Genomic DNA, 23,796 nt, shown 5'->3' on the forward strand with positions numbered 1-23,796 from the left:
GCAAGCTTGAGAATACTGTCAAGAAAAGCTGATTCAAACACTTGTGAGAGTTTCACAAGGAGTGGACTGAAGCTGGAGTCAGTGCATCAAGAGTCTCCACGCTCAGACGTCTTCAGGAAAAGGGCTACCAAGCCACTTCTGAACCAGAGACAACATCAGAAGCATCTTACCTGGGCTGTGGAGAAAAAGAACTGGACTGTTGCTCAGTGGTCCAAAGTCCTCTTTTCAGATGAAAGTAAATTTTGCATTTAATTTGGAAATCAAGGTCCCAGAGTCTGGAGGAAGAATGGAGAGGCACAGAATCCATGTTGCTTGAAGTCCAGAGTGAAGTTTCCACAGTCAGTGATGATTTGGGCTGCCATGTCATCTGCTGGTGTTGGTCCACTGTGTTTTCTGAAGTCCACAGTCAACGCAGCCATCTACCAGGAGATTTTAGAGCACTTCATACTTCCTTCTTCTGACAAGCTTTATGGAGATGCTGATTTCATTTTCCAGCAGGACTTGGCACCTGCCCACACTGCCAAAGGTACCAAAAGCTGGTTCAATGACCATGGTGTTACTGTGCTTGATTGTCCAGCAAACTCGCCTGACCTGAACCCCATAGAGAATCTATGGGGTATTGTCAAGAGGAAGATGAGAGACACCAGATCCAACAATGCAGATGACCTGAAGGCCGCTATCAAAGCAACCTGGGCTTCCATACCACCTCAGCAGTGCCACAAACTGATCAACTCCATGCCACGCCGAATTGAGGCAGTAATTAAAGCAAAAGGAGCCCCTACCAAGTATTGAGTACATATACAGTAAATGAACATACTTTCCAGAAGGCCAAAAATACACTAAAAATGTTTTTTTATTATTATTGGTCTTATGAAGTATTCTAATTTGTTGAGAAAGTGAGTTCGTGGGTTTTTGTTAAATGTGAGCCTAAATTGTCACAATAAAAAGAACCAAAGACTTAAACTACTTCAGTCTGTGTGCACTGAATTTATTTAATACACGATTTTCACAATTTGAGTTGAATTACTGAAATAAATGAACTTTTCCACGACATTCAATTTTTTTGAGATGCACCTGTACTGCACGAGCAGAGGCGGCGTTTCCGTATGGCTAGCCCAGTCAGGTGTGCAGTGGAAAATTATCCAAACTTCATATCTCTATTATAATTCGTTATTATTATTTTAAATCAGAGGGTTTTAAAAATGTTGAACCAATGACAAGTAGGCTATTAAAAAGAGCTCGTTAGTAAAACTTCGTAATGCCATTGGATCTCTCAGCGAAACCTCGTAACTTCACCCTGCCTCCATTCAGATTGACGTGCCGCGCACAGCCTGGAGGAGACACTATTCGTTGCATCAACCTTTGTAACGTTGCAGGAGCATTTCACATCCCGAAGGTCATAACAGAGTATTGCAGCAGATTATCAGGGGTCACAAAGGCAGACATCTTAGGGCAGTTAATGGCACTTGCCAATACCCTTTTAGAAGGTCAAGTTTTGTGATAAAGTGGGCACTACCAATTCTGTCCACACAGTCCATTCTGGACAGAGGAAAGGAATCTGGCTTTGTCACGCTATTTACTTTGTGGTAATCTGTGCAAAAACGGAACGTTGAGTCTTGTTTGGGCACCAGTAAACAATGTGAGCTCCAAGGGCTCTGGCTTGGGGTGTCAAGACCATGTTTTAGAAGATATTCAACTTCCCTCCTTGTTAGCTCTCGTTTTTGAGGATTAACACGGTATGGGTGTTGCTTTATGGGAGGACAGTTACCTACGTCTATGTCATGAGTGATCACAGAGGTTCTGCCAGGAAAATTTGAAAAGAGCATGGGGTACTTATTAAACAGCTGAATAAGAGATTCCTTCTGATCCTGAGGCAGGTATGCAAGGTAACCATTGAGTTTACTCAATACTGTTGCATTTTTGGAAATGTTCAGGAGTCAATTCCCCTCATCTGGTTCATCTACAGAGGAGCAAGGTGCAGCAGGCACCACCACAGCAGGTTTAGCTGGCACAACTTCCTTGCTTGAAGTATCCTCTGTCTCACTTTTACTCACATACAACTTTAACATATTAATGTGACTTTAGCCCGATTCGGATGGTAATTTTTTCTCAGGGACGTAAGTGATTTTCACCATATACAGGGGGTAGTTGGTGAATTAATTGCCGTCCGAATCCAAGACGTCTGTGTTTTTCTCTCACCACCCCCGTAAAAATCCCTGGCAAAATTACCTACTGTTTTTGCCAAACACCAAGGTCGTGTGGTAATTTAATTGCCGTCCCAATCCACATCTCTGAGTTTACGAGAAGAAATCGATTCAAAATTCAGTGTTTAAACCCTTTTTGAGCCCTCTCGAACACCATACGATAACTGTTGTACTTCGGTGTAATTTGCATACATATTTATTTCTGAAATGCTGGAAAATATTCAAAAGAACAATAGTTCATAACTGCTCCACCACAGCAACTGGTAGCAGAAAGAGTAAAACTATTTTAGAATGTGTATTATAAACAGATATATATTGTGTATAATTATATAAAACTATAGCACGTCTATTTTCCTGTTTTTAAAGCAAGTAGAGGTAACTGCAGACTGGAGCAATGGGCGTGCCGTAAGGTCGGAAAGGAATGGGGCGTGCCGTAAGGTCGGAAAGGAATGGGGCGTGCCGTAAGGTTGGAAAGGAATGGGGCGTGCCGTAAGGTTGGAAAGGAAATGGGGCGTGCCGTAAGGTCTTTACAATTGGACGCATAAAAGCATCCTGATCCGCACAAAAGCGAGCCATAAACTTAATCACTATTGGCCAACAAATAATTATACAAGACCAAATACATTTCTTTCACTGTAAAAATAGCAATAATGATATTGAGAATACATTCAAAAGTGCGTTACCTTAGAAACCTTCTGTATGGCGCGGATTACATGACGTCATCACCACCGCGACTTTTTTAGGATCAATCATTAAAAAACATTCATACCGTTTGTGATAAATGCACTTTTTGTAACACAACATTTGAAGATATTGAACATTTATTTTTGTTTTGCCCTTTTTCTATTTCTTTTTGGACTGACTTTAAAATAGATATGACAAACAAATGTGTCTTAATTTAGAACCTCATGACATTTTACTTTGTTTCCAAAACCCATATTTTTCTGAAAAACAAAATTACATAATTAAATTATTTTGGCAGTTTTATATTCATAAGACAAAAATAACTTAAAAGAAACCCTCCTATATTACCTTTTATAACACTGATCTCACAGTATACTTTGAAACCATTTCAAACATGAGATCACAAAACAAAAAGTTTTTGAAAATATCTATAACTCTTGATATGAACTTTTATTTTTGTATTTATTTGTATTATGTTCATTTTATACTTCAGTTGTTATTGTTATTCTCTGGTTTACACATTTTGAGCTGTATTTACAATGTATTCATCTTGTTTTTTTATTGCATTATACTTGAAATGTCTGTACATGAACTAAATAATAAAATAAAATCATTAAAAACAAATTATTTTAAAGATAAAAATGTCTCCTGACACTATTAAAGTCATACTAGTTTTGTACTTTCATTTTAAGTACATACAAACTAAAATAAAATGTTATTTTTATAATAATGGTACAGCAAATGTTGCTGTATAAAGGCATACATATACATATGTTTGATCAAACACTCACCATATAATTATAAAATGAAGTAAAAACGAACACCATTTTATCCAAAAAACATTTATTTTGTTGTCATGTCAATAATTTTTTGAAACGTCAATTGAATTTGTCATCAAAGGCTTGTGTTCCAAGTCAAAACTCATTCCTTCACTGATTCATACTGTAGTAGCAGTCCATAGAACAGAAGCCATCAAACTCTTTGTCTGAATAGAACGCAGTGAAGACCCCCTTCTTTCCACTGCCGCAATATCCAGTGGTGTTTTTGTTGAGGAATCCACAGGCATCACACCTGGTGAGCTTAAACTCCACCCTATATTCCTCCCTCACATCCGGATTGACTGACTTCCAGTCAACGATACCTACAAGATAAAAGAAAAAATATATTTTTAATGCAAAAAATTTATTTAAGATATTAGCTTAACTTGTTCATTTCATAAAGTAATACTTCTACATACTGTCCAGCCAGGCAAAGTGAGCTTTTTTAAGAAAACCTGGATGGTGGACTGTTTCATTAAACTTTTTGCACACTAGTGACAGAGTGTGAACGGCTTTGTCTCCTTCATAAACAACATCAAGAAGAATGTGACTTTATTAAATATTTTTAAGTTATATTTCAAACTGTTTAACATACCAGTTTTGACTTCACATGGGCCTTCAACCTCAGCATCTTTCCTGTCCCTTTTCCAATCTGTAGGAGACCTAGAGAGAGAGAGAGAGAGAGAGAGAGAGAGAAAGAAAGAAAGAAAGAAAGAAAGAAAGAAATTACAAAATGCAAAAATGTCATTACTTTAAATTTATATTAGAATTATAATTTACCCTGAGTCTTCAAGTAGCAGTACACACCACCATTTCCTTATTCTTGACATGTTAGCCTTGAAAAAAAAAAAAAATACTACAATGTTTAAAATTATGTTTTTATACTGGCTTGCAAAACAAATGTGTTGAACAACGATCTGAAGACTCACCTCTGAAAAGTCAAAAGCCACCCCCAGAGAAATGTACAGGCCATACTGAAATTCAAAGGCTACTTGTTTAGGCCTTTTTTTTTTTTGGTTTCTAAATTAAACTGATGTTACTGTCCAAACTCACCATGAGCACAAAGACTCCAAAATTATTGGAGAAATGCTGCATTGGAATCTCCTGGATTAGGTTTGCAAGCAAATCAAGAAATGGAAAAAAGTAAGCAAGCAGTGGAAGCAAAAGTGCTTGCTTTTTCTGCATTCCAAGTGGCAGTCAAAGATGATCAAATCTATAAGAATAATAAACAAAAAAGAACATTTAAAATAGGAAAATTCATATAAAGCAAAACATGTTTGACATAAGTTTCCAATTATGATATGTAACATCACCGTTCACATTATTATCTATAACCTTAAGTTATCTGTAAGGTAACAGGCATGCATATCACAACTGAACTTATACTTACGTTCATGACGAACCGCGAGAAGTCTGTGGCATTGCAAATGACTATGTATCTTGTGTATTTCAGGTCTAAAAACTCTGATTGCACAAAACGGACATCGATATAAATTGCCGACTCTGAAGTCTTCAATGCAAACGCAGTCATTGCTTCGTCTCACTGTAATATGTGTCTGTCAATAAAAATTAAATAATTACCAAATCTGAAAGATCTAACGCAAAGAAAACAACAAATTATGATATGGTATACATGCATTACCTCCGCCATCTTCTTTCAGTCTAAAGGATTTTTTTTAGCAAAAGGAAAGGACGTATATAAGTATGGTTACTACTGATTGGCCATCGCAGTAGCCGGGAGGAAACTCCTTTCACCAATGAGAAACCTTTCGACACGCCCCTTACCTTTCGACACGCCCATTACTCCAAGCTGCAGCTACCCCTGTCTCTTTTAAAGAGGAGATTTAAATAATCAAATAATAAATAGGATTATATATTATAAAATATGCTTAGAATAATAAGAATACATTTTACATAAGTATTTATAAATACATTTTACACAATAATAAGAATAAATTTGTAAGTAAAATTTATTTTATTTACAGCAGGCAATCTGGCCACATGAGCAGTGCATTTCTGGGTTCGTAGGATCACAGACCTCCTGTGAATAAATCGCCATACGAATCCATGAGTTTTATCACTGAGGTTTCACAGACTGTCCACCCTCTCGCGGTGCAAAAAACTTGGTATCATCTGTGCTTCTACATCCACAGGATCGTCATCAAAAGGGCACGCCATGCTGTGTGACCTCTCTGAAACAAACTAACCCTTGAACATAACCTGCTCCGGAGCAGGTTATCTTCAGAGAGCAAGTTGCTATGGTTAATTACATACCCTGAAAGTTACTTCCGATTTTGGAACCGAAAGGCGAGGTTATCTGCTCGCTTATCCTCAAACTTACCCGGGTATGTCACATAACCTGCTTTCTGGAATACACCCCAGGGCAGGCAAGAGGAACAACACTCTGGAAAATGTGGCAGGCATTTGAGTTTGCAGCCTCTGCACAGGAGCAAGCGATCACCTTTCTCTCCTCAGCACCTGGTTGAGCAGCTGGTAACACACAGAACAACACAGAAAGAGAGAAAAAAGCACACCACAGCACACAGAAGTCAACAGTATTCTAACAATAACCCTTTTTCTTTTTATTATATAACTTAATTCCTTGCTACATGTACTGCATTAAGCTAACGGAGACTTGTTATAGCACTTGTGTATCATTGCTCTTTTGTTGATTTTGATTGCTACCATTGTCCTCATTTGTAAGTCGCTTTGGAAAAAAGCATCTCCTAAATGTCTACATGTAAATGTAAGTGGAGCCACTGCGTGGTCTTGTGGGAAATATGATTTGTTTGAAAAGGCTGCAGAAGCAACAAATGTTTTAATCAAGTGAAAGCAGAGCTGGTGGAGAACCCAGTTCCTGCTCTTTCAACTGTTGTGACAGCTGATGCATCCAACTATGGTCTTCGCAAGGATTTGACAACTCCATGCAGATGGTGCCGAAACGCTCAATGCGGCTGAAACAAAATACTCCACTGTGGACAGAGTCATTAGCCTGTGTGGAAACTGTAGAAAATTTGAGAAATCACTTGACATCAAGTGGGGGCATCACTTTTTTACTATGAATGGACTACAAAGCACTAACCACGTTGCTGGGTACGAAAGGAATTAGACATGCTGGAATGAGAGCCCAGCTGCTGTGTATTTCAAGCAGGTGTGTGTACCGCCCTGGAGCTCAGAATCCAGCTGCAAGATTGCTTATCAAGAACGCCCTTACCAGTAATGGTTGAGGAATTTCAGAAACCTGAAATGGTCTCAGCAATCATCCCAGGATCACCTACACTGTCCATAGAGGACTTCTCAACAGCTTCTGAATCCTGAGTTTGCTTTGAACGCAAATACTGAAGGGATGGACACACAACAGGAAGGATGTTGATCCAGCTGTCATCATTCTTCTTAATCCATGATGAGTTATCAGTGCATGATGGACTGATAATGTGAGGTGAGCAACATTTCATTAAACCTGCCGTAGCAAATTAGCTCAAAAGGGGAATATTTATAATTAATTATAACTGGTTATAATTAATTATAAATATTTAGATTAGATCTTACAATTAACTGTAGCAGAATCGATATTACAATTATTTGATCTGTCCGTCCACCGAGCAGACAGTATAATTATTTATCAATTCTAGGAAAGATTACTTTTCTGGCCAAGGAACAATAGCTTTCCTACTTATACAGTACTAGCAGTAGTTTAGCACGTAGCAAGGAGCAGCATTCAGTGATTCGAATCGTGAGCAGGACACAGAGACAATCAATTGTGAATATAAGGGATTTAATACATGGGACTACAGCGAACATACAACTAAACTAATCAAAACATATACAGAATGAAGGAAAGTAAGGAAGAGAGAGAGAAGAGCAAAACAATCTCAGTATTTCACATCAATTAACCACAACCTAATGAGAATCATCAGAGAATCAAAATTCACCTTCAAAGTGGTTCAAACTTAAACACGCATCTAAATAGTTGTAAACGGTTACTTGCATTGTTTTTGTTGCTGAACAAGAGTCCTGATGCGGTAGACAAGAGGTTCTTGATGATTTCTTTAGGAGTGAGCTGAAGATTTTCCTTTGGTTCTTCTAAACATAGCAAAGTCCACGGCGAGTCCACAAAGTTACTTGAAGGTAAAACTGCCAGAAGGTTAAACTCAAGAGGAGAGTTCTGGAGCGTGTCCGTCCCAAGAAGAAGAGTTCTGAGCGACGACTAGTCTGAGTTCGGAACTTTTGATCGTTCATAGCTGCACCCACCTTTTGGGTGGAGTGGCCAATCAGAGGAGAAACTTTCTTTGTCTCCGTTTATTGTCCATTTGCATTTTTATTGCTGGTCTGGAGAGTCAGTGCAGTTTTACTTCAAAGCATAGTAAAAGTTGTATGATGCATTTCATGATCACATAGTGTACATCATTGTTCGAGGAATAAAAATATCAATTTGATACCAAGAAAGACACCTCTAGAAGATTTTAAAGCAGAGATACACTCATACACTTCCATATAGGCGTTTAAAGTCTAACTAATACAAGTAAAGGGTTGTGACTAGGTTAATATAATAGGGGAATATACATACAACACATGCATATACCAGATACATTTATAACTGCTTAATTATGGCCTAAATAAAGAAAATGTCTTTATGTGTATGTGTGTGATTGGTGCACACCGTTGGTGCCTGGCACGGGGGTCATTCACTCCTCTTCGGAGTGTGTTTGAAGTTTGATAGGGAGATCAGATAGGTGACCTGCTTAGCATCGTTTTGATAGTGGGGAAAAACCACTGGAAAATTAGCACCCATATAAATGTAGACGGTGAGGCCAGGTCGGTAATTTATATGCAAATGTAAAAAGGCTAAAAGAGTCTCAAAGTGTAATCAATCATCAATGAGCTTACGCAGATGCTACACTGCTTCGCTCAGTTCAACTCATGAAATCCACTAACGACTGCTCAGGACAAAACCACCTGTGTGGATGAAGAATTTCATAAAGAAATTAATCAAAAGACAGCAGGAATTGAAATGTAAATGTAAACTTTATCCACACTGAGATCAGCTGAAAGGCTTTTTTGAAGAGTGAGTTACCAAATGATCCTTAAGTTGCCTTTTCTGTGTAAAACTCTTTCCACAATCAGAGCAGCTGAAAGACTTTATCCCAGTATGAATTAACATGTGAGATTTAAGGTTTGTTTTACGTATGAAACTCTTTCCACACTGAGAGCAGCTGAAAGGCTTTTCTGAAGAGTGGGTTAGCAAATGATCCTTAAGATGACTTTTCCTGGTAAAACTCTTTCCACACTCAGAGCAGGTAAAAGGCTTTATTCCAGCATGAACTAACATGTGATTCTGAAGGTATCCTTTACGTGTGAAAGTGTTTCCGCACTGAGAGCAGCTGAAAGGCTTTATCCCAGCATGAATTAACATGTGATTCTCAAGGCTTGCTTTACGAGCAAAATACTTTCCACACTGAGCGCAGCTGAAAGGCTTTTCTGAAGAGTGAGTTACCAAATGATCCTTAAGATGACTTTTCTTTGTAAAACTCTTTCCACACTGAGAGCAGCTGAAAGACTTTATCCCAGTATGAATTAACATGTGAGTTTTAAGGTTTGTTTTACGTATGAAACTCTTTCCACACTGAGAGCAGCTGAAAGAGTTTTCTGAAGAGTGAGTTAGCAAATGATCCTTAAGATGACTTTTCCTGGTAAAACTCTTTCCACACTCAGAGCAGGTAAAAGGCTTTATTCCAGCATGAATTAACATGTGATTCTCAAGGCTTGCTTTACGTGTGAAAGTGTTTCCACACTGAGAGCAGCTGAAAAGGTTTTCTGGGGAGTGAATAAGCAAATGACCCTTAAGTTGAATTTTCTCTGTAAAACTCTTTCCACACTCAGAGCAGGAAAAAGGTTTTATTCCAGCATGAATTAACATGTGATTCTTAAGGTTTCCTTTACGTGTGAAAGTGTTTCCACACTGAGAGCAGCTGAAAGGCTTTTCTGAAGAGTGAGTTACCAAATGATCCTTAAGTTGCCTTTTCTGTGTAAAACTCTTTCCACACTCAGAGCAGGTAAAAGGCTTTATTCCAGTATGAATTGACATGTGATTCTCAAGGTTTGTTTTACGTATGAAACTCTTTCCACACTGAGTGCAGCTGAAAGGCTTTATTCCAGTATGAATTAACATGTGATCCTCAAGGTTTGTTTTATTTGAGAATGACTTCCCACACTCAGAGCAGCTGAAAGGCTTTATTCCAGCATGAATTAACATGTGATTCTCAAGGCTTGCTTTACATGTCAAGCTCTTTCCACACTGAGAGCAGCTGAAAGGGTTTTCTGGCAGGTGAATATTTAAATGACCCTTAAGTTGACTTTTCTTTGTAAAACTCTTTCCGCACTCAGAGCAGGAAAAAGGCTTTATTCCAGCATGAATTAACATGTGATTCTCAAGGGTTGCTTTACGTGTGAAAGACTTTCCACACTGAGAGCAGCTGAAAGGTTTTTCTGAAGAGTGAATATGCATATGATCCTTAAGTTGGCTTTTCTTTGTAAAACTCTTTCCACACTCGGAGCAGCTGAAAGGCTTTATCCCAGTATGAATTCTCTTGTGATTTTTCAGGCTTGTTTTATTTGTAAATGACTTCCCACACTGAGAGCTGCTGAAAGGCCTTTTGACGTCTGTTATTTGAATGCTGCAGCTCACTGATTTTTCTCCCTTGACATCATGACACTGATGCTCCTCCTCCACCTCATTCAGATCTTGTCCTTCTTTCACTTTCATCAGGCCTAAAATGAATAAATAAGAACCAATTGGGACATTTGGGAAAAGGAAAACATTACTAGGGCTGAAACAAATTATTGTTTTGATCGTTGATTAATCTAACGATTATTAAAATTATTAGGGGGCGGGGCATCAACGAGCTTCATTCGGCTTGTCACGGGACTTGTCAAGAGTCTTGAATTTATTAACTTCGACTTGAACTTATATTAATTATCTTAAGACACAAAATTTGTTTATGATTAAATTTAACACCGTATGAAAAAGTATCACAGAGAAAATAAAATGTTGTGCAAAAATCTTATTTCTTAGCCTATTTTTTATTATTGTCAGGATACAATTGTTTAACATTTACAACCCAATAAGTTTCCCATTCGGAGCCGTAATGAGAGCGGCAATGATATTGGCGCTCTTAGTAAACACAGCTCAGGTCTACAGGACCTAGTCAAAACCATGTAAAAGTCAGGGGGGGCACGGCAACTACACGATGCCACGTCACACCAAACAGAGAATGTGAAATGGCAGCGGCTTCGGCGCTTTCAGACATAGATTAGTTTAAAGTGTTTCATTTCAATTAAATCATGTGTTATTATGCACGGTCGTAGCGGTGCTCAATAAGCAGTGTATGATGGTGATCAAGTCCTAAAAGACGTGGTGAACTATATCAAAACATTGTGATAAATGGTTAGGGACCGCATTGAATTGGTGGTGCGTCAATACAAGGTGTATACGACCTAGTAGAAACCACTGATACACATCTCAGATCATAGCGGAGGCTGAGTAGGCGTGTGCGCTGCTCGCACTGACAGCACATGTGAGGCAAGCGATGACACATCTAGGTTATAAAACCTCGCGAAATTGCTGGGTGACGACCAGCCTGCTGCCGTACAAATGTCCTGAATAGACATGCCATTTGCCCAGGCCCAGGATGACGCGAGTCGAGTGGCCCCGACACCCTATACAACATTCCGCGCCCTTAGAGCTGTAAGCCAAAGCAATTTCGTCGACGATCCAGTGTGACAGCCTTTGCTTGGACACAGGCAGTCGTTTTGTGCGTCCACCAAAACATACAAATAGCTGCTCCGAGTCTGAACTGTCTAGAGCGCTCGATATAAGTGTGCACCGCATGTACAGGGCACAGCAGTGTATTAAGCGGAAAGCAGATAGTGTTATGACCTGCGCTTTAAATGGAGTCGAAAGCACTTTAGGCACATATCCTTTTCTAGGCTTCAAGGTGAGTCTGCAATCACCTGGCCCGAATTCAATAAACGAGTCGTCAATTGAAAGCGCCTGTAGGTCTGCAAATTGCTTAACAGAGGCCAGCGCGAGCAGGAGCGCTGTCTTGAGAGAGAGCGCTCGCAAGTTCGCTGATTGTATGGGCTTGAACGGGGGTCCAGTGAGAGCATCGGGCACAAGCGCCAAGTCCCAAGTGGGTAGAGTAGAAGGGCGAGGAGGGTTCAGCCTTCTTGCTCCTTTTAAAAATCGTATGATCAGTTCATTTCTGCCGATCGGTCGATTTTCGATGTGCGCGTGAAAGGCTGTTATAGCGGCCACATACATTTTCAATGTGGATGGTATACGACCACTATCAAATCGCTCTTGGAGGAAGACAAGAATTATTGGTATTGGGCAGTTGATTGGGTTTTCGCCCCGTGATACGCACCAACTTGAAAAAACTCTCCATTTATGTGCGTAAAGACGCCTCGTGGAAGGAGCCCTAGCCTCAGAGATAGTGTTCAGCACACGCTGAGGAAGTGCATCTGTTACTGGCAAGCTCTGTCGAGCGGCCAGACATGAAGGCTCCATGACTCCGGATTTGGGTGCCATATCATATAAGACGTACCTTTTGGAAAAAGGCTTTTTGAAAACCAAATCTTGCTTTGAGAAAAAAAATATATATATATATATATTTAATTATTTAAATTTTTGTTTTGAAATTATAGTACTGGTAAAATGTACCAACAATCACATTTAAAAAATATACACTTTTTGATCATAAAATAACAGGTAGCCCATCTGAATTATATAAAAATTAGCTATCTCATAGTAGCCTACTAAAATTCTATTAACAGAAGTGAAATGTTATTGTAGTCTTCAAATCTAGGTGCTGTCTTATGTTTTAAAATCGCTTACAGAGGAAGTTAACGTGCAGCCCTAGTTTTCTTCCTCTTCTCTAAAGCAGCACAGCAGGGCCTCGCCCCCTTCGTTGCATGTTCCCAGGGGCTGGGTTTATCTAGGTTTATGATGTCAGTAACCCAGAATTATTTTGTTGGCTGTAGGCGATGCTATGCTAATTCTGTAAAAGACCATTTCTCCCTTTGCATTGAACTTTGAGCTTCGTAACTTTGCAGATGTTGTTTATGCTCACACAGCTACATTACACACTAACAAAAGTTAAAAAAGTGAAATCGTATTATATGACCCCTTTGAACCTTCATAGAGTGATTGTAATAACTTCTGATTGTGATCTAAAATGGATTTTGATATAATAGGTAGACATGCACTCTTTGTATGTTTTATAATAGACTGAATTGTACCTGCTTGTCATAAACATCCTTTATTGTTATAAAAACATACAGAATATATCTTTATAATCATATGCCATATTTGCTTTCATATTTCACGTGTAGAAAAGTGTTTCTCTACTATTATTATTATTTATATGGAAGGCCAAAAGATCTTGAGTGAACGCGCTCTGACTAATCACTCGTGCACGTGGAATAAAACGGACGGTGCTCTACAAATCATATAATTCAGTGGTTTTCTCCCTTTTGTGCATCAGTAGCTCCAGGCACGTGAGCCAAGCTCAAATCTGATTGGACGGCCTGTTTCATCGCGGATCGACGGCGGAAAAAAATGAACATACTTTCCAGAATGCCAACAATTCACTAAAAAAAAATTTTTTATTGGTCTTATGAAATATTCAAATTTGTTGAGAGTGAATTGGTGGGTTTTTGTTAAATGTGAGCCTAAATCATTACAATTAAAAGAACCAAAGACTTAAACTACTTCAGTCTGTGTGCATTGAATTTATTTAATACACGAGTTTCACAATTTGAGTTGAATTACTGAAATTAACTTTCCACGACATTCTAATTTATTGAGATATTATTGAGATTTGCCATGCACCAGCAGCAAGGATGTTGTTTCCCCACCTCATACCTCCAAGACCCCCACATCCTCTGTTGGTGATTCTGTGAGGCCACAAAGAGCTGGAACTGCCAGCAAGCAAACCAGAGGGAGGTCTCATGTACAGGGGACAAAAAGGTCAGCAAGTGCGATGTCTGAGGATGATGGCACAGAAAGTTGGAATGACTGCAGTGCGGAGGACGAGGTTCCAGCGCTACCAAATTTCCTCCCAAAAAGAAACCCAGGAGCGCAGCTTGTAATGGACAGGATCTATTCCCCTCTGCAGCTCTTTCAGCTCTTCTTTACAGGCTCTGTGGTGGACACCATTCTGAAAAACACCAACACCTTTGCACAAATGAGGGCGGAGGCTGGAAAACGTTTCCTTTGGTTGCCTTTGAATGCACACAAACTGTATCAGTACATCGCCCTTGTCATCTACATGGGGCTCCTCGGTGCAAAAAACATCGTCGATTACTGGTCTGGTAAAGAAATTTATCGCCTACCATTCCCAAAATCGGTCATGTCAAGGTCCAGATTTCAGGCCATTTCTTGGAACCTGCATCTTAGCAATCCTGAGGATGATCGAGACAACTCGAGAAAAGTGGGGACTGAAGCCTACGACAGACTTCACAAGATCAAGCACATCGTCTTGGCATGCAAAACCTATTTCCATCCAGACAGACAGCTAGCAGTGGATGAGAGGATGGTGGCTTCAAGGGCGCGAATCGGCATCAAGCAGTACATGAAAGACAAGCCGACCAAGTGGGGCTACAAACTCTTCGTGCTGGCTGATTCTGCCTGTGGTTACACATGGAAATTCTTCGTTTATGAAGGCAAATCTTCCCTGGCCACTGGAAAAGGGCTCAGTTATGATTCTGTTATGCAGCTTCTGGATCTGTCACTTCTCGGCAAAGGCTACCAGCTTTTTATGGACAATTTCTATACGAGCCCATGCCTTTTTATGGACTTGCTTGCCAAGAAGACTCTGGCGTGTGGCACTATACGGACCAACCGGCGGGGCTTCCCCAAAACCAAGGCGAATGCCATCAGCCGCAGAGCCCAAAGGGGAACCATTCGATGTCTTCGAGACGGGAAGCTTCTCTTTGTAAAGTGGATGGACACAAGAGAGGTGACTATGTGTTCAACAATGCACAAGGCATATGACGGTGATGAGGCGTAGGCGTATCAAGAGTCCCGAAGGTGTATGGGAAAGGCACAGAGTCCCGATTCCAGCAGCAGTGAAAGACTACAATAAACACATGGGAGGTGTGGATCTGTCAGATGCCCTCATCGGGTACTATAATGTCCTGCACAAAACGAAGAAATGGTACAAGACTTTTTTTTCCCATTTTGTTGACATTTCAGTAGTAAACTGTTTCATTCTACACCAGCACAACTGCAAATCCCAGAACAAAAGTCCTCTCAGCCAGAAGGAATTTAGGGAGAGGCTTGTGTCTGAGCTGGCTACACAATCCAGCACCTCAGATGCCCCGGAGCCGTCCACATCTGCCACAGCAGCAGGTGAGCAATGTTGTCCAGAGTACTTTGGGTCAGATGCCGCAAGTAGGAGGAGAATTTGTGCTTTGTGCAAACTTTCAGGCCTCAAAGTAAAGACTCCATTGTACTGTACAAAGTGCAATGTACCCTTGTGCTTGGTGTTTTAGAAAATGGCACACTGATGGACACTCGTCTGGATAATGTGCAGTTCCGTCAACAATTGCAATATTTCAACTTTTGCAAAAAACAAAAACTACAAGTTGTGCTTTTTTCTTTTTCTTCTATAGTAACTTGTTGACTTTATATAGTTACTATGTGCTATATATAGTTATTTCATATCTTAGATTTGTATATTGTGTTTTTGCACATTTTTCTCTAAAACATTAATTTATTTTCTTGGAGTTTATTATCTTTGTGTATAATAAAATACAAGAACTTTCATTTTGTTAATATATTACATGACATGGGTTAAGTTAGGTCATAAAGTGTTTATTCTCTTGTCAAATGTAACATGGTAAAAATAGTATTTTACAGGTAATAAGCCTGTTTTTGCACTTTGAATAATTTGGGTTTATGGAGTAAACGTGGAGACTTCAGAGAAGACATTGCCTTTCTTCAATTAAAGCTAAATAACTTTTGTTAAGAAGGTGATAGAAAGATAATTCTTTTTTTCTCTATTCACTGCCACCTAGATGATTCAAAAGAAACCTTCCGCAGGGAAATACACCAAACGGGTCCTAAATTACAGACTCTCAAATAAAAACTTTTTTTTTTTAATTAATCAATATCTGACTTTTTATCCTTGTTTATCATAGAATTGTGAATAAATACATTCAATTATATGAAATATTCCACCACTGGGTTAAAATTTAGAGTGTTTTCTGTCAAATGAGACCATTTTTATCCATTTACTCCAATGTATGTGGGAAGGGCTCTCTTTTAAATTCAAGTATGCCCAATTCTTCTAACAATCAAAAATGGAGACTGTAAAAGTAGACTTGGAGACGCTAGTGACTCCTTTCAGTTAAATCTCAATAACTTTTGTTAAGAAGGGGATAGAAAGATAATAATAATAAACCAAACAGGTCCTAAATTACAGACTCTCAAATAAAAACTAAAAAAAAAAAAAAAAAAAATCAGTATCTGACTTTTTATCCTTGTTTATCATAAAATTGTGAATAAATACATTAAATTATATGAAATATTCCACCACTGGGTTAAAATTTAGAGTTTTTTCTGTAAAATGAGGCCATTTTTATCCATTTACTCCAATGTATGTGGGAAGGGCGCTCTTTTAAATTCAGATATGCCAAATCCTCTAAAAAATTCAAAATATGCTGCAGAGTTTAAAGGAAAGTGGGAAAACTAAAGCGAACTAAAAACAAGCAACTGCTTGACGCTGAATTGCTGCGAATTTGAAAGTAAATTGCGCACGGAGCTTTTACAAGTTATTAAAACCGGAGGAAAAGAGGGAAACCTCAAACGACCCCCCACCACGGTATTACCGTGTTGTCACACGACGATTAACCCGTGGGAAATAACAGTTTTCTATTTGAATATATTTAGAGAAGTAATTTATTCCTGTGATGGTAAAGCTGTATTTTCAGCATCATTACTCCAGTCTTCAGTGTCACATGATCCTTCAGAAATCATTCTAGTATACTGATTTGCTTCTGATCAGTGTTGAAAACAGCTGTGCTGCTTCATTTTTTCAGGATTCTTTGATGAATAAAGTTTTAAAACAGTACAGTGTTTATTTGAAACACCAATTATAAAAAGTTAGAGCAAACATTTCTAAGACATTGATAATAATCAGAAATGTTTCTTTAGCAGCAAATCAGCGCATCAGTTTGATTTCTGAAGGATCATGTGACACTGAAGACTGGAATAATCAAAATTAGCTGAGATCACAGAAATAAATTACATTTCACCATATATTCACGTAGAAAACTGTTGTTAAATTATACTAATATTTCACAATATTACTGTTTTTACTTCATTTTGATCAAATAAATGCAGCCTTTGTGAGCAGAAGAGACTTCTTAAAAACGACGTATAAAATCTTACTGACTCAAACATTTAAGAGTAGTGTAAATGACAAATTATACTGTGGCATGTGTAGTCCATTCTAAAGAGACTGCCTGTTCCTCAAATAATGAGGATAAAATAATACATTTACTAAGGGATCACATGAAACACTAACAATAAATTGATTTTTGAGATAATTAGTGGCAGTGTGCCGATTTTTGTTTACTGATAGATGAAGTGTTTCATGTGATTGAGCCCCTGCCTAAAGTTTTTGGATGTGTGCATATTACACTTTGTGATTAAATCAGATATTTAGCAAAATAAGCACAAATAGGGGCAGCAGCAGCAGATATGGGGCTTGGTCTGTAGTGAGGTCACAAAATTCTCACACCAAGGATTTATCAAAATCCACTGAAGGAAGTAGAGCTTTTTGATATTTTACATTGAAATAGCGTTCCTGATAATATTTGGGGCTCAGACACAGTTTAAATTAGATTAAAATACATATTTTAGCCAACACATCTGATAACTAGGGCTGGTCCGAATACCATTTTTTGAGCTTCGAGTATTCGGTAGTGATCAACATCGAATATTCGAAGCTTCGGTGGGAGGGGGCTGAATATATTCTTATCTCTAATAAAGGCATGAATCTTTCTGTGTGTGTCTGTCTGTTGCATTTTTATGTTGAGAACCGTTCATCCAACTGCTGGGGACGCAAGGGAGTGCAAAGTTGCATTTTTGTGTAATATGGATACAGGCAAGTCTCAACACTTTCAGAATGAATAAAACTTTAATAAATGACAGAACAGCACAAGCCGAAAGCCGGGCGCTACATGCGGCCCGGGCAGGGTTTATATTATTTAAGAACGAACACTGCACTATAATACAAAACAATAACAGGTCTGTTAGAGCAATATTTTAAATAAAGTAGCCCAACATTTATCAAACAAACAAATAACTCCCAAATTAGCAGCACAGTAAGGCGCCGTAAAGGGTAGGCTATTTAAATAAAAGAACGAAAAATGAATTAACGAAGTTCAACGAATTGTAATAAATAAAGAACACGGCAGCAGCATACTTTCAATAAAATCACACATTTTAATTAACGAACAGTTTAAATAAAATTAAATGAATTCCCGTATAGAATAAAAACATTTTAATAGTCTAAATAAAATAAACAAAATATTCTTTACAAAGTAAACTTTTAAATAAATCACTCCCAAATCGGATAATAGCAGCACATTTTTTTTAAATAAGGTAGCCTAACATTTTTCCAACAAAATCACTCTTAAATCAGAAATTAGCAGCAGAGTAACACCGACACCATAAAAGGTATGCTAGTTAAATAAAAGAACAACAAATTAATTAAAGTTCAACAAACTGTAATAAATAAATGACAAGGTAGCATTATTTAGTGTTTAAATAAAAGAAAAAAAATCCCTTATACAATAAAACAAAATGTAATGGGCTAAATAAAATAAGCTAATGTTAGGCTAGCTAGTTCACATTTCAATAAACGAACAATTTTACAAATCAAACTTTCAAATAAATAAAATCAGGTTGCAAGCTGAAGCTAGTAAAGCTACCTATTTAGCTACACTCTTTTCAAGTTGTGTGCAAGAAAGATGAGCTTGTCTACATTTTCGGGCAAAAGCGAACTTCGGGTCTTGTTAACGATGTAACTTAGCCAGCTTTTGAAAAAATGCGCTCTGACGGAGTTGAAGTGGCCGGAACGCAAAGGAGGTGTTTGGCTGCAAATGCCAGTTTAGGGTAGCGGTCACTATTTTGCTTCCACCATGCAAGCGAGCCCGACTGTACTTTTGTAGCGTCTTTTAAATATTGCTCCATCTCTTTTTTTGCGCCGTCTCCATGTTCTTCTTCCTCGTCATCGGACTCCATCAGCATTAAAATCTCCTGATGTTTTAAATGCAAGTGGTAGGCCAGTTTCAAATCGCATATTTGACACACTGCCTTTGTTTTGTCTTCAGTCAATTTAAAGTGCTCCCACACAACTGAGGTCTTCGGCATTTTTGTCTTTTCTCTGAGATAAAGTAAATCACGATGTTGGCGTTGCTGCAAGGGCTAGTCATTTAAGCGCGAATGAGAACCGTTTCGCAGGGATTGATGTCACATGTAAACATTTTTTTTTTTTTTTTTCGAATATTCGAATCTCAAAATGAAAAATCGAATGCCATCCCTCCAAACGAATATTCGAATATTCTGGTCCAGCCCTACTGATAACATGCACTCCAGTTATATGTGATGAAATAAATTATCTTTTGTCTGAATAATATAAACTGAAGAATCAGAATCAGAATCAGAATCTAAACTTTCTTCTTTTGATTTCCTGTTTCTATCCCAGGATGCCCATCCCAAGATTACACCAGCTCCAGACTGAATCCAAACTCACTTGTACAGACTTCAGATGAGACCAACGCTCACAAAGACTACAGATGACGGCAACTGTACATGGACACACAAAACTAACATTATCCTTATATTGCCTATAAGGGTAAGTTTGACGATTCTCAGCCCGTTTTGTATTATTGCAGCGTCTCTAATATCTGTAAATGAACAATATTTTCTCTTTCTCTGAGTTATGTGTACCTACAGTTGAAACCAGATATTTACATACACTTCAGAAAAACACAAAAACTTTTGTTTCTTTACTGTCAAACATTAAATCAGAGTAAACTTTTTCTGTTTTAGATCAATAAATTTTAACATATTTTCTGCATTTGTTAAATGTCAGAATCGAGCGAGGGAGAATTTTTATGTATTTTTTTTATCTTTATTTTTGTAGCTTTAGCTTAAGTAACTTACCACAAACAGTCATTAAAGATTAATTAAGAATAAACACCAACCTCCTTGTTCCTCGTGTTTTATTCTCCAGGTTTCTGGTTCCTCGTGTTTTATTTTCAAAGGTTCTGGTTCCTCGTGTTTTATTCTCCAGGTTTCTGGTTCCTCGTGTTTTATTTTCAAAGGTTCTGGTTCCTCGTGTTTTATTTTCAAAGGTTCTGGTTCCTCTTGTTTTACTTTCAAAGGTTCTGGTTCCTCGTGTTTTATTCTCCAGGTTTCTGGTTCCTCGTGTTTTATTTTCAAAGGTTCTGGTTCCTCGTGTTTTATTCTCCAGGTTTCTGGTTCCTCGTGTTTTATTTTCAAAGGTTCTGGTTCCTCATGTTTTATTCTCCAGGTTTCTGGTTCCTCGTGTTTTATTTTCAAAGGTTCTGGTTCCTCGTGTTTTATTTTCAAAGGTTCTGGTTCCTCGTGTTTTATTTTCAAAGGTTCTGGTTCCTCGTGTTTTATTCTCCAGGGTTCTGGTTCAATCATGTTCTCCTCACTCTCTTCTTTAACAAACACCATCATCTCAGCAGATCTCAGTTTCAGATGATCCTCCTCCAGATATTCCTGCTTCAACACTTAATCACGACTGTGAGGATGAGAATACTACAGAGAATTACTGACCTGATTCAAAAACTGTATTTTTATATTAACAGAAACATTTCTAGCAGTTTGTTTTAAGGCAGCATCCCGACAGAACAACAGAGAGCGCGGTGAAACTTATCTTCTTCCTCTGAGGTTTAATGGTGTTTGGCAAACAATCAGAAGTGTTTTAGCGCCACCCGCTGGACTGGAGAGAAGCGGCGAGAGGAGGGAATTATTTAAAGCGATCTGCACATGAATGAAAATGAGACTCTCATGGTATTTGATCAGCATAAACAATCTTCCTGTTTGAGGATTAGAGAAAAACGAGAAAATTATTACTCAAATGAAAATGACACAACGTTGCAGCCTGTAAATATGGAAAGGGTAGTTTTGTCTTGATTTCCATATTTACATAATAATAATAAAAAAAATGGTGCACTTTTATTTTTTACAGTTTCATGATCATTGTCAGTTTCTGTACATGACAAACTGTAAAATGTTACTCTTATTGCAATTAATGTAGTTATTTAAAAATCAAAGTACATTAAGATTCATATGGACATGTAGGCTATGGCAGGGGTTCTCAAAGTCTACGTTCAAAAGCCCAAATCTGAATTTTCATCAGTGTCAACGGTCCGGACTGGAACAACACTTGTTTTTAATAAACATACTACATAACATGCATAACAAATCAACACAAAATAAAGCATTCAAAATACATTAATAAGTGCAAAAGTGGCAAAACAATTATTTTAAGTGTCAGCATTAGAGGTCGACCGATATGGGTTTTTCTAGCGATCGATGGCCAATATATGATGCAGATTTTTTTGGGCCGATATATTTGTCCTATTTTCTTTTTTCCCCCCTTCATCTCAAAAAAGAGAGTAGAGTAATTGTTTATTGCTGGGCACAAGATGGTAGCAGCAGCCTAATTCATAGCAATAATACATAGCTAGATACATTCATATAAAACCCCTGCGCCGCATTTGTATTTTGAAACGCGTAATGCTCATGTTTCAACAAAGTATATTCCTTTTGGAAAATCTATTGTGCCGGTCCGTTTTGATATAGCGACGGACCACCACAAATAACTCAATTTATGGGAAACACTTGGACACTGCTATAAGTCAAATGGCCATATAAGTGATAAACAAAATACAAATAAAACTCACTCGATTACGTCTAATGTCATACGCTCACTGGATGTCATGACAACTAATGTCACGAAGGAAAAGTTTGAATATCTCACCTTCGCTTTAAACAAAATTCAAAGATCCGATCTTGTAATATTTAATGTATATAATAGAGTAATATTCAATATATCAGCCACCTCTAGAAATAATGCTGTTGTGTTTTTTTTGCATTTGAAGAGCGAGATGTTCCATTACTGGTTGTGTTTGTAATATGTAATATTTTTGTACTTATCTGGAGTTATTAATTTTGCAGGATCAGTGCAGATTTGTTACAGTGTGGAAACACTGAAGAGGTGATATTAGAAGTAAGTCTCAGCTCACCCTGATCACATGACAAGCTAAAAGTGCTATATTAACTCACTATCACTATGGATTTTAAATGCTTTGAATCTTTTCCATTTGCAAGTAATACATTGTGCATTTACAGATCCCCCTCTAATCATCTTATATTTCACAGGTAACAAACCAAAGGAAGAGGATAGCAGCTTTGCTCTGTCAGTCGTGGTAAATACAGGAACATCTTCATGAAGATGTGCGAGAGAAGCTTGCAAGGCAAGACGAGGGAAAATTATTAAAGTACCTTTCTTAATTTTCATAGATTTTGGGAAATTTATCTGTATTTGGGTAATTGATAAAGTTATGTTTTATTCCCTGTAAAGTAGGAATACATTTTTTTTGTAAAAATTGTATTTGTTTTTAAAGCCCAGTGTCAGTGAAGATGGTGTGGTCAGGAAATCTGAAGGAACATCTCCCAGCATCCTACTACAGCGTTGCCCTGATGATTGAGGTAATTCACCTCTTAGGTGATGTAGATGTGGTCAAAAGTTTAAACACACCTTGCAGAATAAACTGCTTCAGAGCAGAAATTGCAATTTTTTAATGATTCTACCCCTCTACTGTTACGGATTTTAGGACAGAGACAGAGAGATGGTAATGGTGAGTTTATTGAATCGACAATAAGGCAGACTGTGGAGATGGCAGGTGAGTAAGAACGTGCTGAAGCTGACAGAAGCGATGGTGGCTGAACTTGTGTCTCTTGTCTTTGCAGGCGGAGTGGGGATCACGGGAAACCAGAGAAGGCACACACCGCCAACCAGGAGCAGACACTTGAGGATCGCTGGAGCTGAGAGTACAAGGATCCTAGGAGCACAGATTGCAGGTAAGTAGATTAGCAGTTAAGTATACAAAGCGTAATAGTTACTGAGGCTGCCGCTGTCCTCCTACTCAGGAACGAGACCGGACATCGAGTGCTGGCCGGTGTGTGACTTTATGGGGAGCGGTGATGAGGAGCAGGTGAGTGTGATCAGTCTTCAGTGATTCCAGGTGTGGGTGTGCGTCGTGATTAGCGAGTGAGTATAACAGACAGAACTGTGACATCTACCCTCTTACTGCTTAAATTATTAACATTTGGCAGATACTGCAAGGTGTATATAAACTTTGGACCTCAACTGTGTCTATTGCTTTCACTCAACTGAGCAATTTATAATGACTGGATATGTTTTATAACAATTGTTCTTCTGTCTTTCCTCAATAAATTTTTTTCTGACTTTCCTGCCTCTTTGGAGCATTTCCGTTCACAGAGACTGCGGAGAGATGGTGTGCAGCTTCATGAGTTTACTGCTGATGGAGAGCTTCTGGGACACTGACAAACACCACTTCCCAGCAAGTTCATTTGGAACTATTTATTTAGTCAATCTTGCATTCACTAATGCTGGAGTAAGATTTTAGTAGGAAACGTCCGGTCCTGTTTAATGTTGGTGCTAGTAAAGGTTTGAGAATTTATGGCCTGGTTTCACAGACAGGGTTTAGAGTAAGCCAAGATTAGGCCATAGTTCAATTAGGACATTTAAGTCATTTTCATTAACATGCCTTAGAAAAAACATTACTGGTGTGCATCTTGAGACAAAACAAAGGCACTGATATTTTTAAAGATCAGTCAGTGCGAGTTTCTTTCAGTCGAAGCTCAGAATTACACTTTAGTCTGGGGCTGGTCTTAAGCCTTGTCTGTGAAACTGAGGGTACCATTAGCACAGTTTGGTAATGTTTTACAATAAGGT

At 38.3% G+C, this 23,796-nt stretch overlaps 2 protein-coding genes across 4 annotated transcripts; both read right to left on the reverse strand.

Moving 5' to 3' along the window:
• Positions 1-3,065: 3,065 nt before the first annotated feature.
• LOC306858952 (uncharacterized protein) lies at positions 3,066-5,487 on the reverse strand. 3 transcript variants are annotated; one of them, XM_079399768.1, is made up of 7 exons: positions 5,349-5,370; positions 5,097-5,262; positions 4,760-4,919; positions 4,636-4,680; positions 4,487-4,542; positions 4,302-4,369; positions 3,066-4,029 (listed from the first exon to the last, which is right to left on the reverse strand). In XM_079399768.1, exons 3-7 carry the CDS (start codon positions 4,889-4,891, stop codon positions 3,818-3,820), a joined length of 513 nt encoding a protein of 170 aa, XP_079255894.1. In that variant the 5' UTR covers positions 4,892-4,919; positions 5,097-5,262; positions 5,349-5,370; the 3' UTR covers positions 3,066-3,817. The 3 variants fall into 3 exon arrangements, with proteins under 3 accessions (XP_079255894.1, XP_079255893.1, XP_079255892.1); XM_079399767.1 differs by having other exon boundaries at positions 5,097-5,487; XM_079399766.1 differs by lacking the exon at positions 5,097-5,262 and having other exon boundaries at positions 5,349-5,365.
• Positions 5,488-7,462: 1,975 nt separating this feature from the next.
• On the reverse strand, positions 7,463-20,574 carry LOC306858862 (uncharacterized protein). Its single transcript, XM_079399633.1, has 2 exons — positions 19,985-20,574; positions 7,463-10,474 (listed from the first exon to the last, which is right to left on the reverse strand). The coding sequence occupies exons 1-2, from the start codon at positions 20,484-20,486 to the stop codon at positions 8,748-8,750; spliced, it is 2,229 nt and encodes a 742-aa protein (XP_079255759.1). The 5' UTR covers positions 20,487-20,574; the 3' UTR covers positions 7,463-8,747.
• Between the last annotated feature and the right edge of the window lie 3,222 nt (positions 20,575-23,796).

This window comes from Barbus barbus (assembly GCF_936440315.1).
Source record: "Barbus barbus genome assembly, chromosome: 39".
NCBI lineage: Eukaryota > Metazoa > Chordata > Actinopteri > Cypriniformes > Cyprinidae > Barbus > Barbus barbus.

Excerpts from the sequence above, each read along its gene's own strand:
- LOC306858952 (XM_079399767.1), bottom strand. The coding sequence starts at position 4,891 with ATGCAGAAAAAGCAAGCACTTTTGCTTCCACTGCTTGCTTACTTTTTT. Across the intron at positions 4,681-4,759 it reads TTGGAGTCTTTGTGCTCATG|TATGGCCTGTACATTTCTCT; the intron begins GTGAGTTTGGAC and ends TTTGAATTTCAG. Across the intron at positions 4,370-4,486 it reads CTGCTACTTGAAGACTCAGG|GTCTCCTACAGATTGGAAAA; the intron begins GTAAATTATAAT and ends CTCTCTCTCTAG.
- LOC306858862 (XM_079399633.1), bottom strand. The coding sequence starts at position 20,486 with ATGATGGTGTTTGTTAAAGAAGAGAGTGAGGAGAACATGATTGAACCA. Across the intron at positions 10,475-19,984 it reads AAAACACGAGGAACAAGGAG|GCCTGATGAAAGTGAAAGAA; the intron begins GTTGGTGTTTAT and ends TATTCATTTTAG.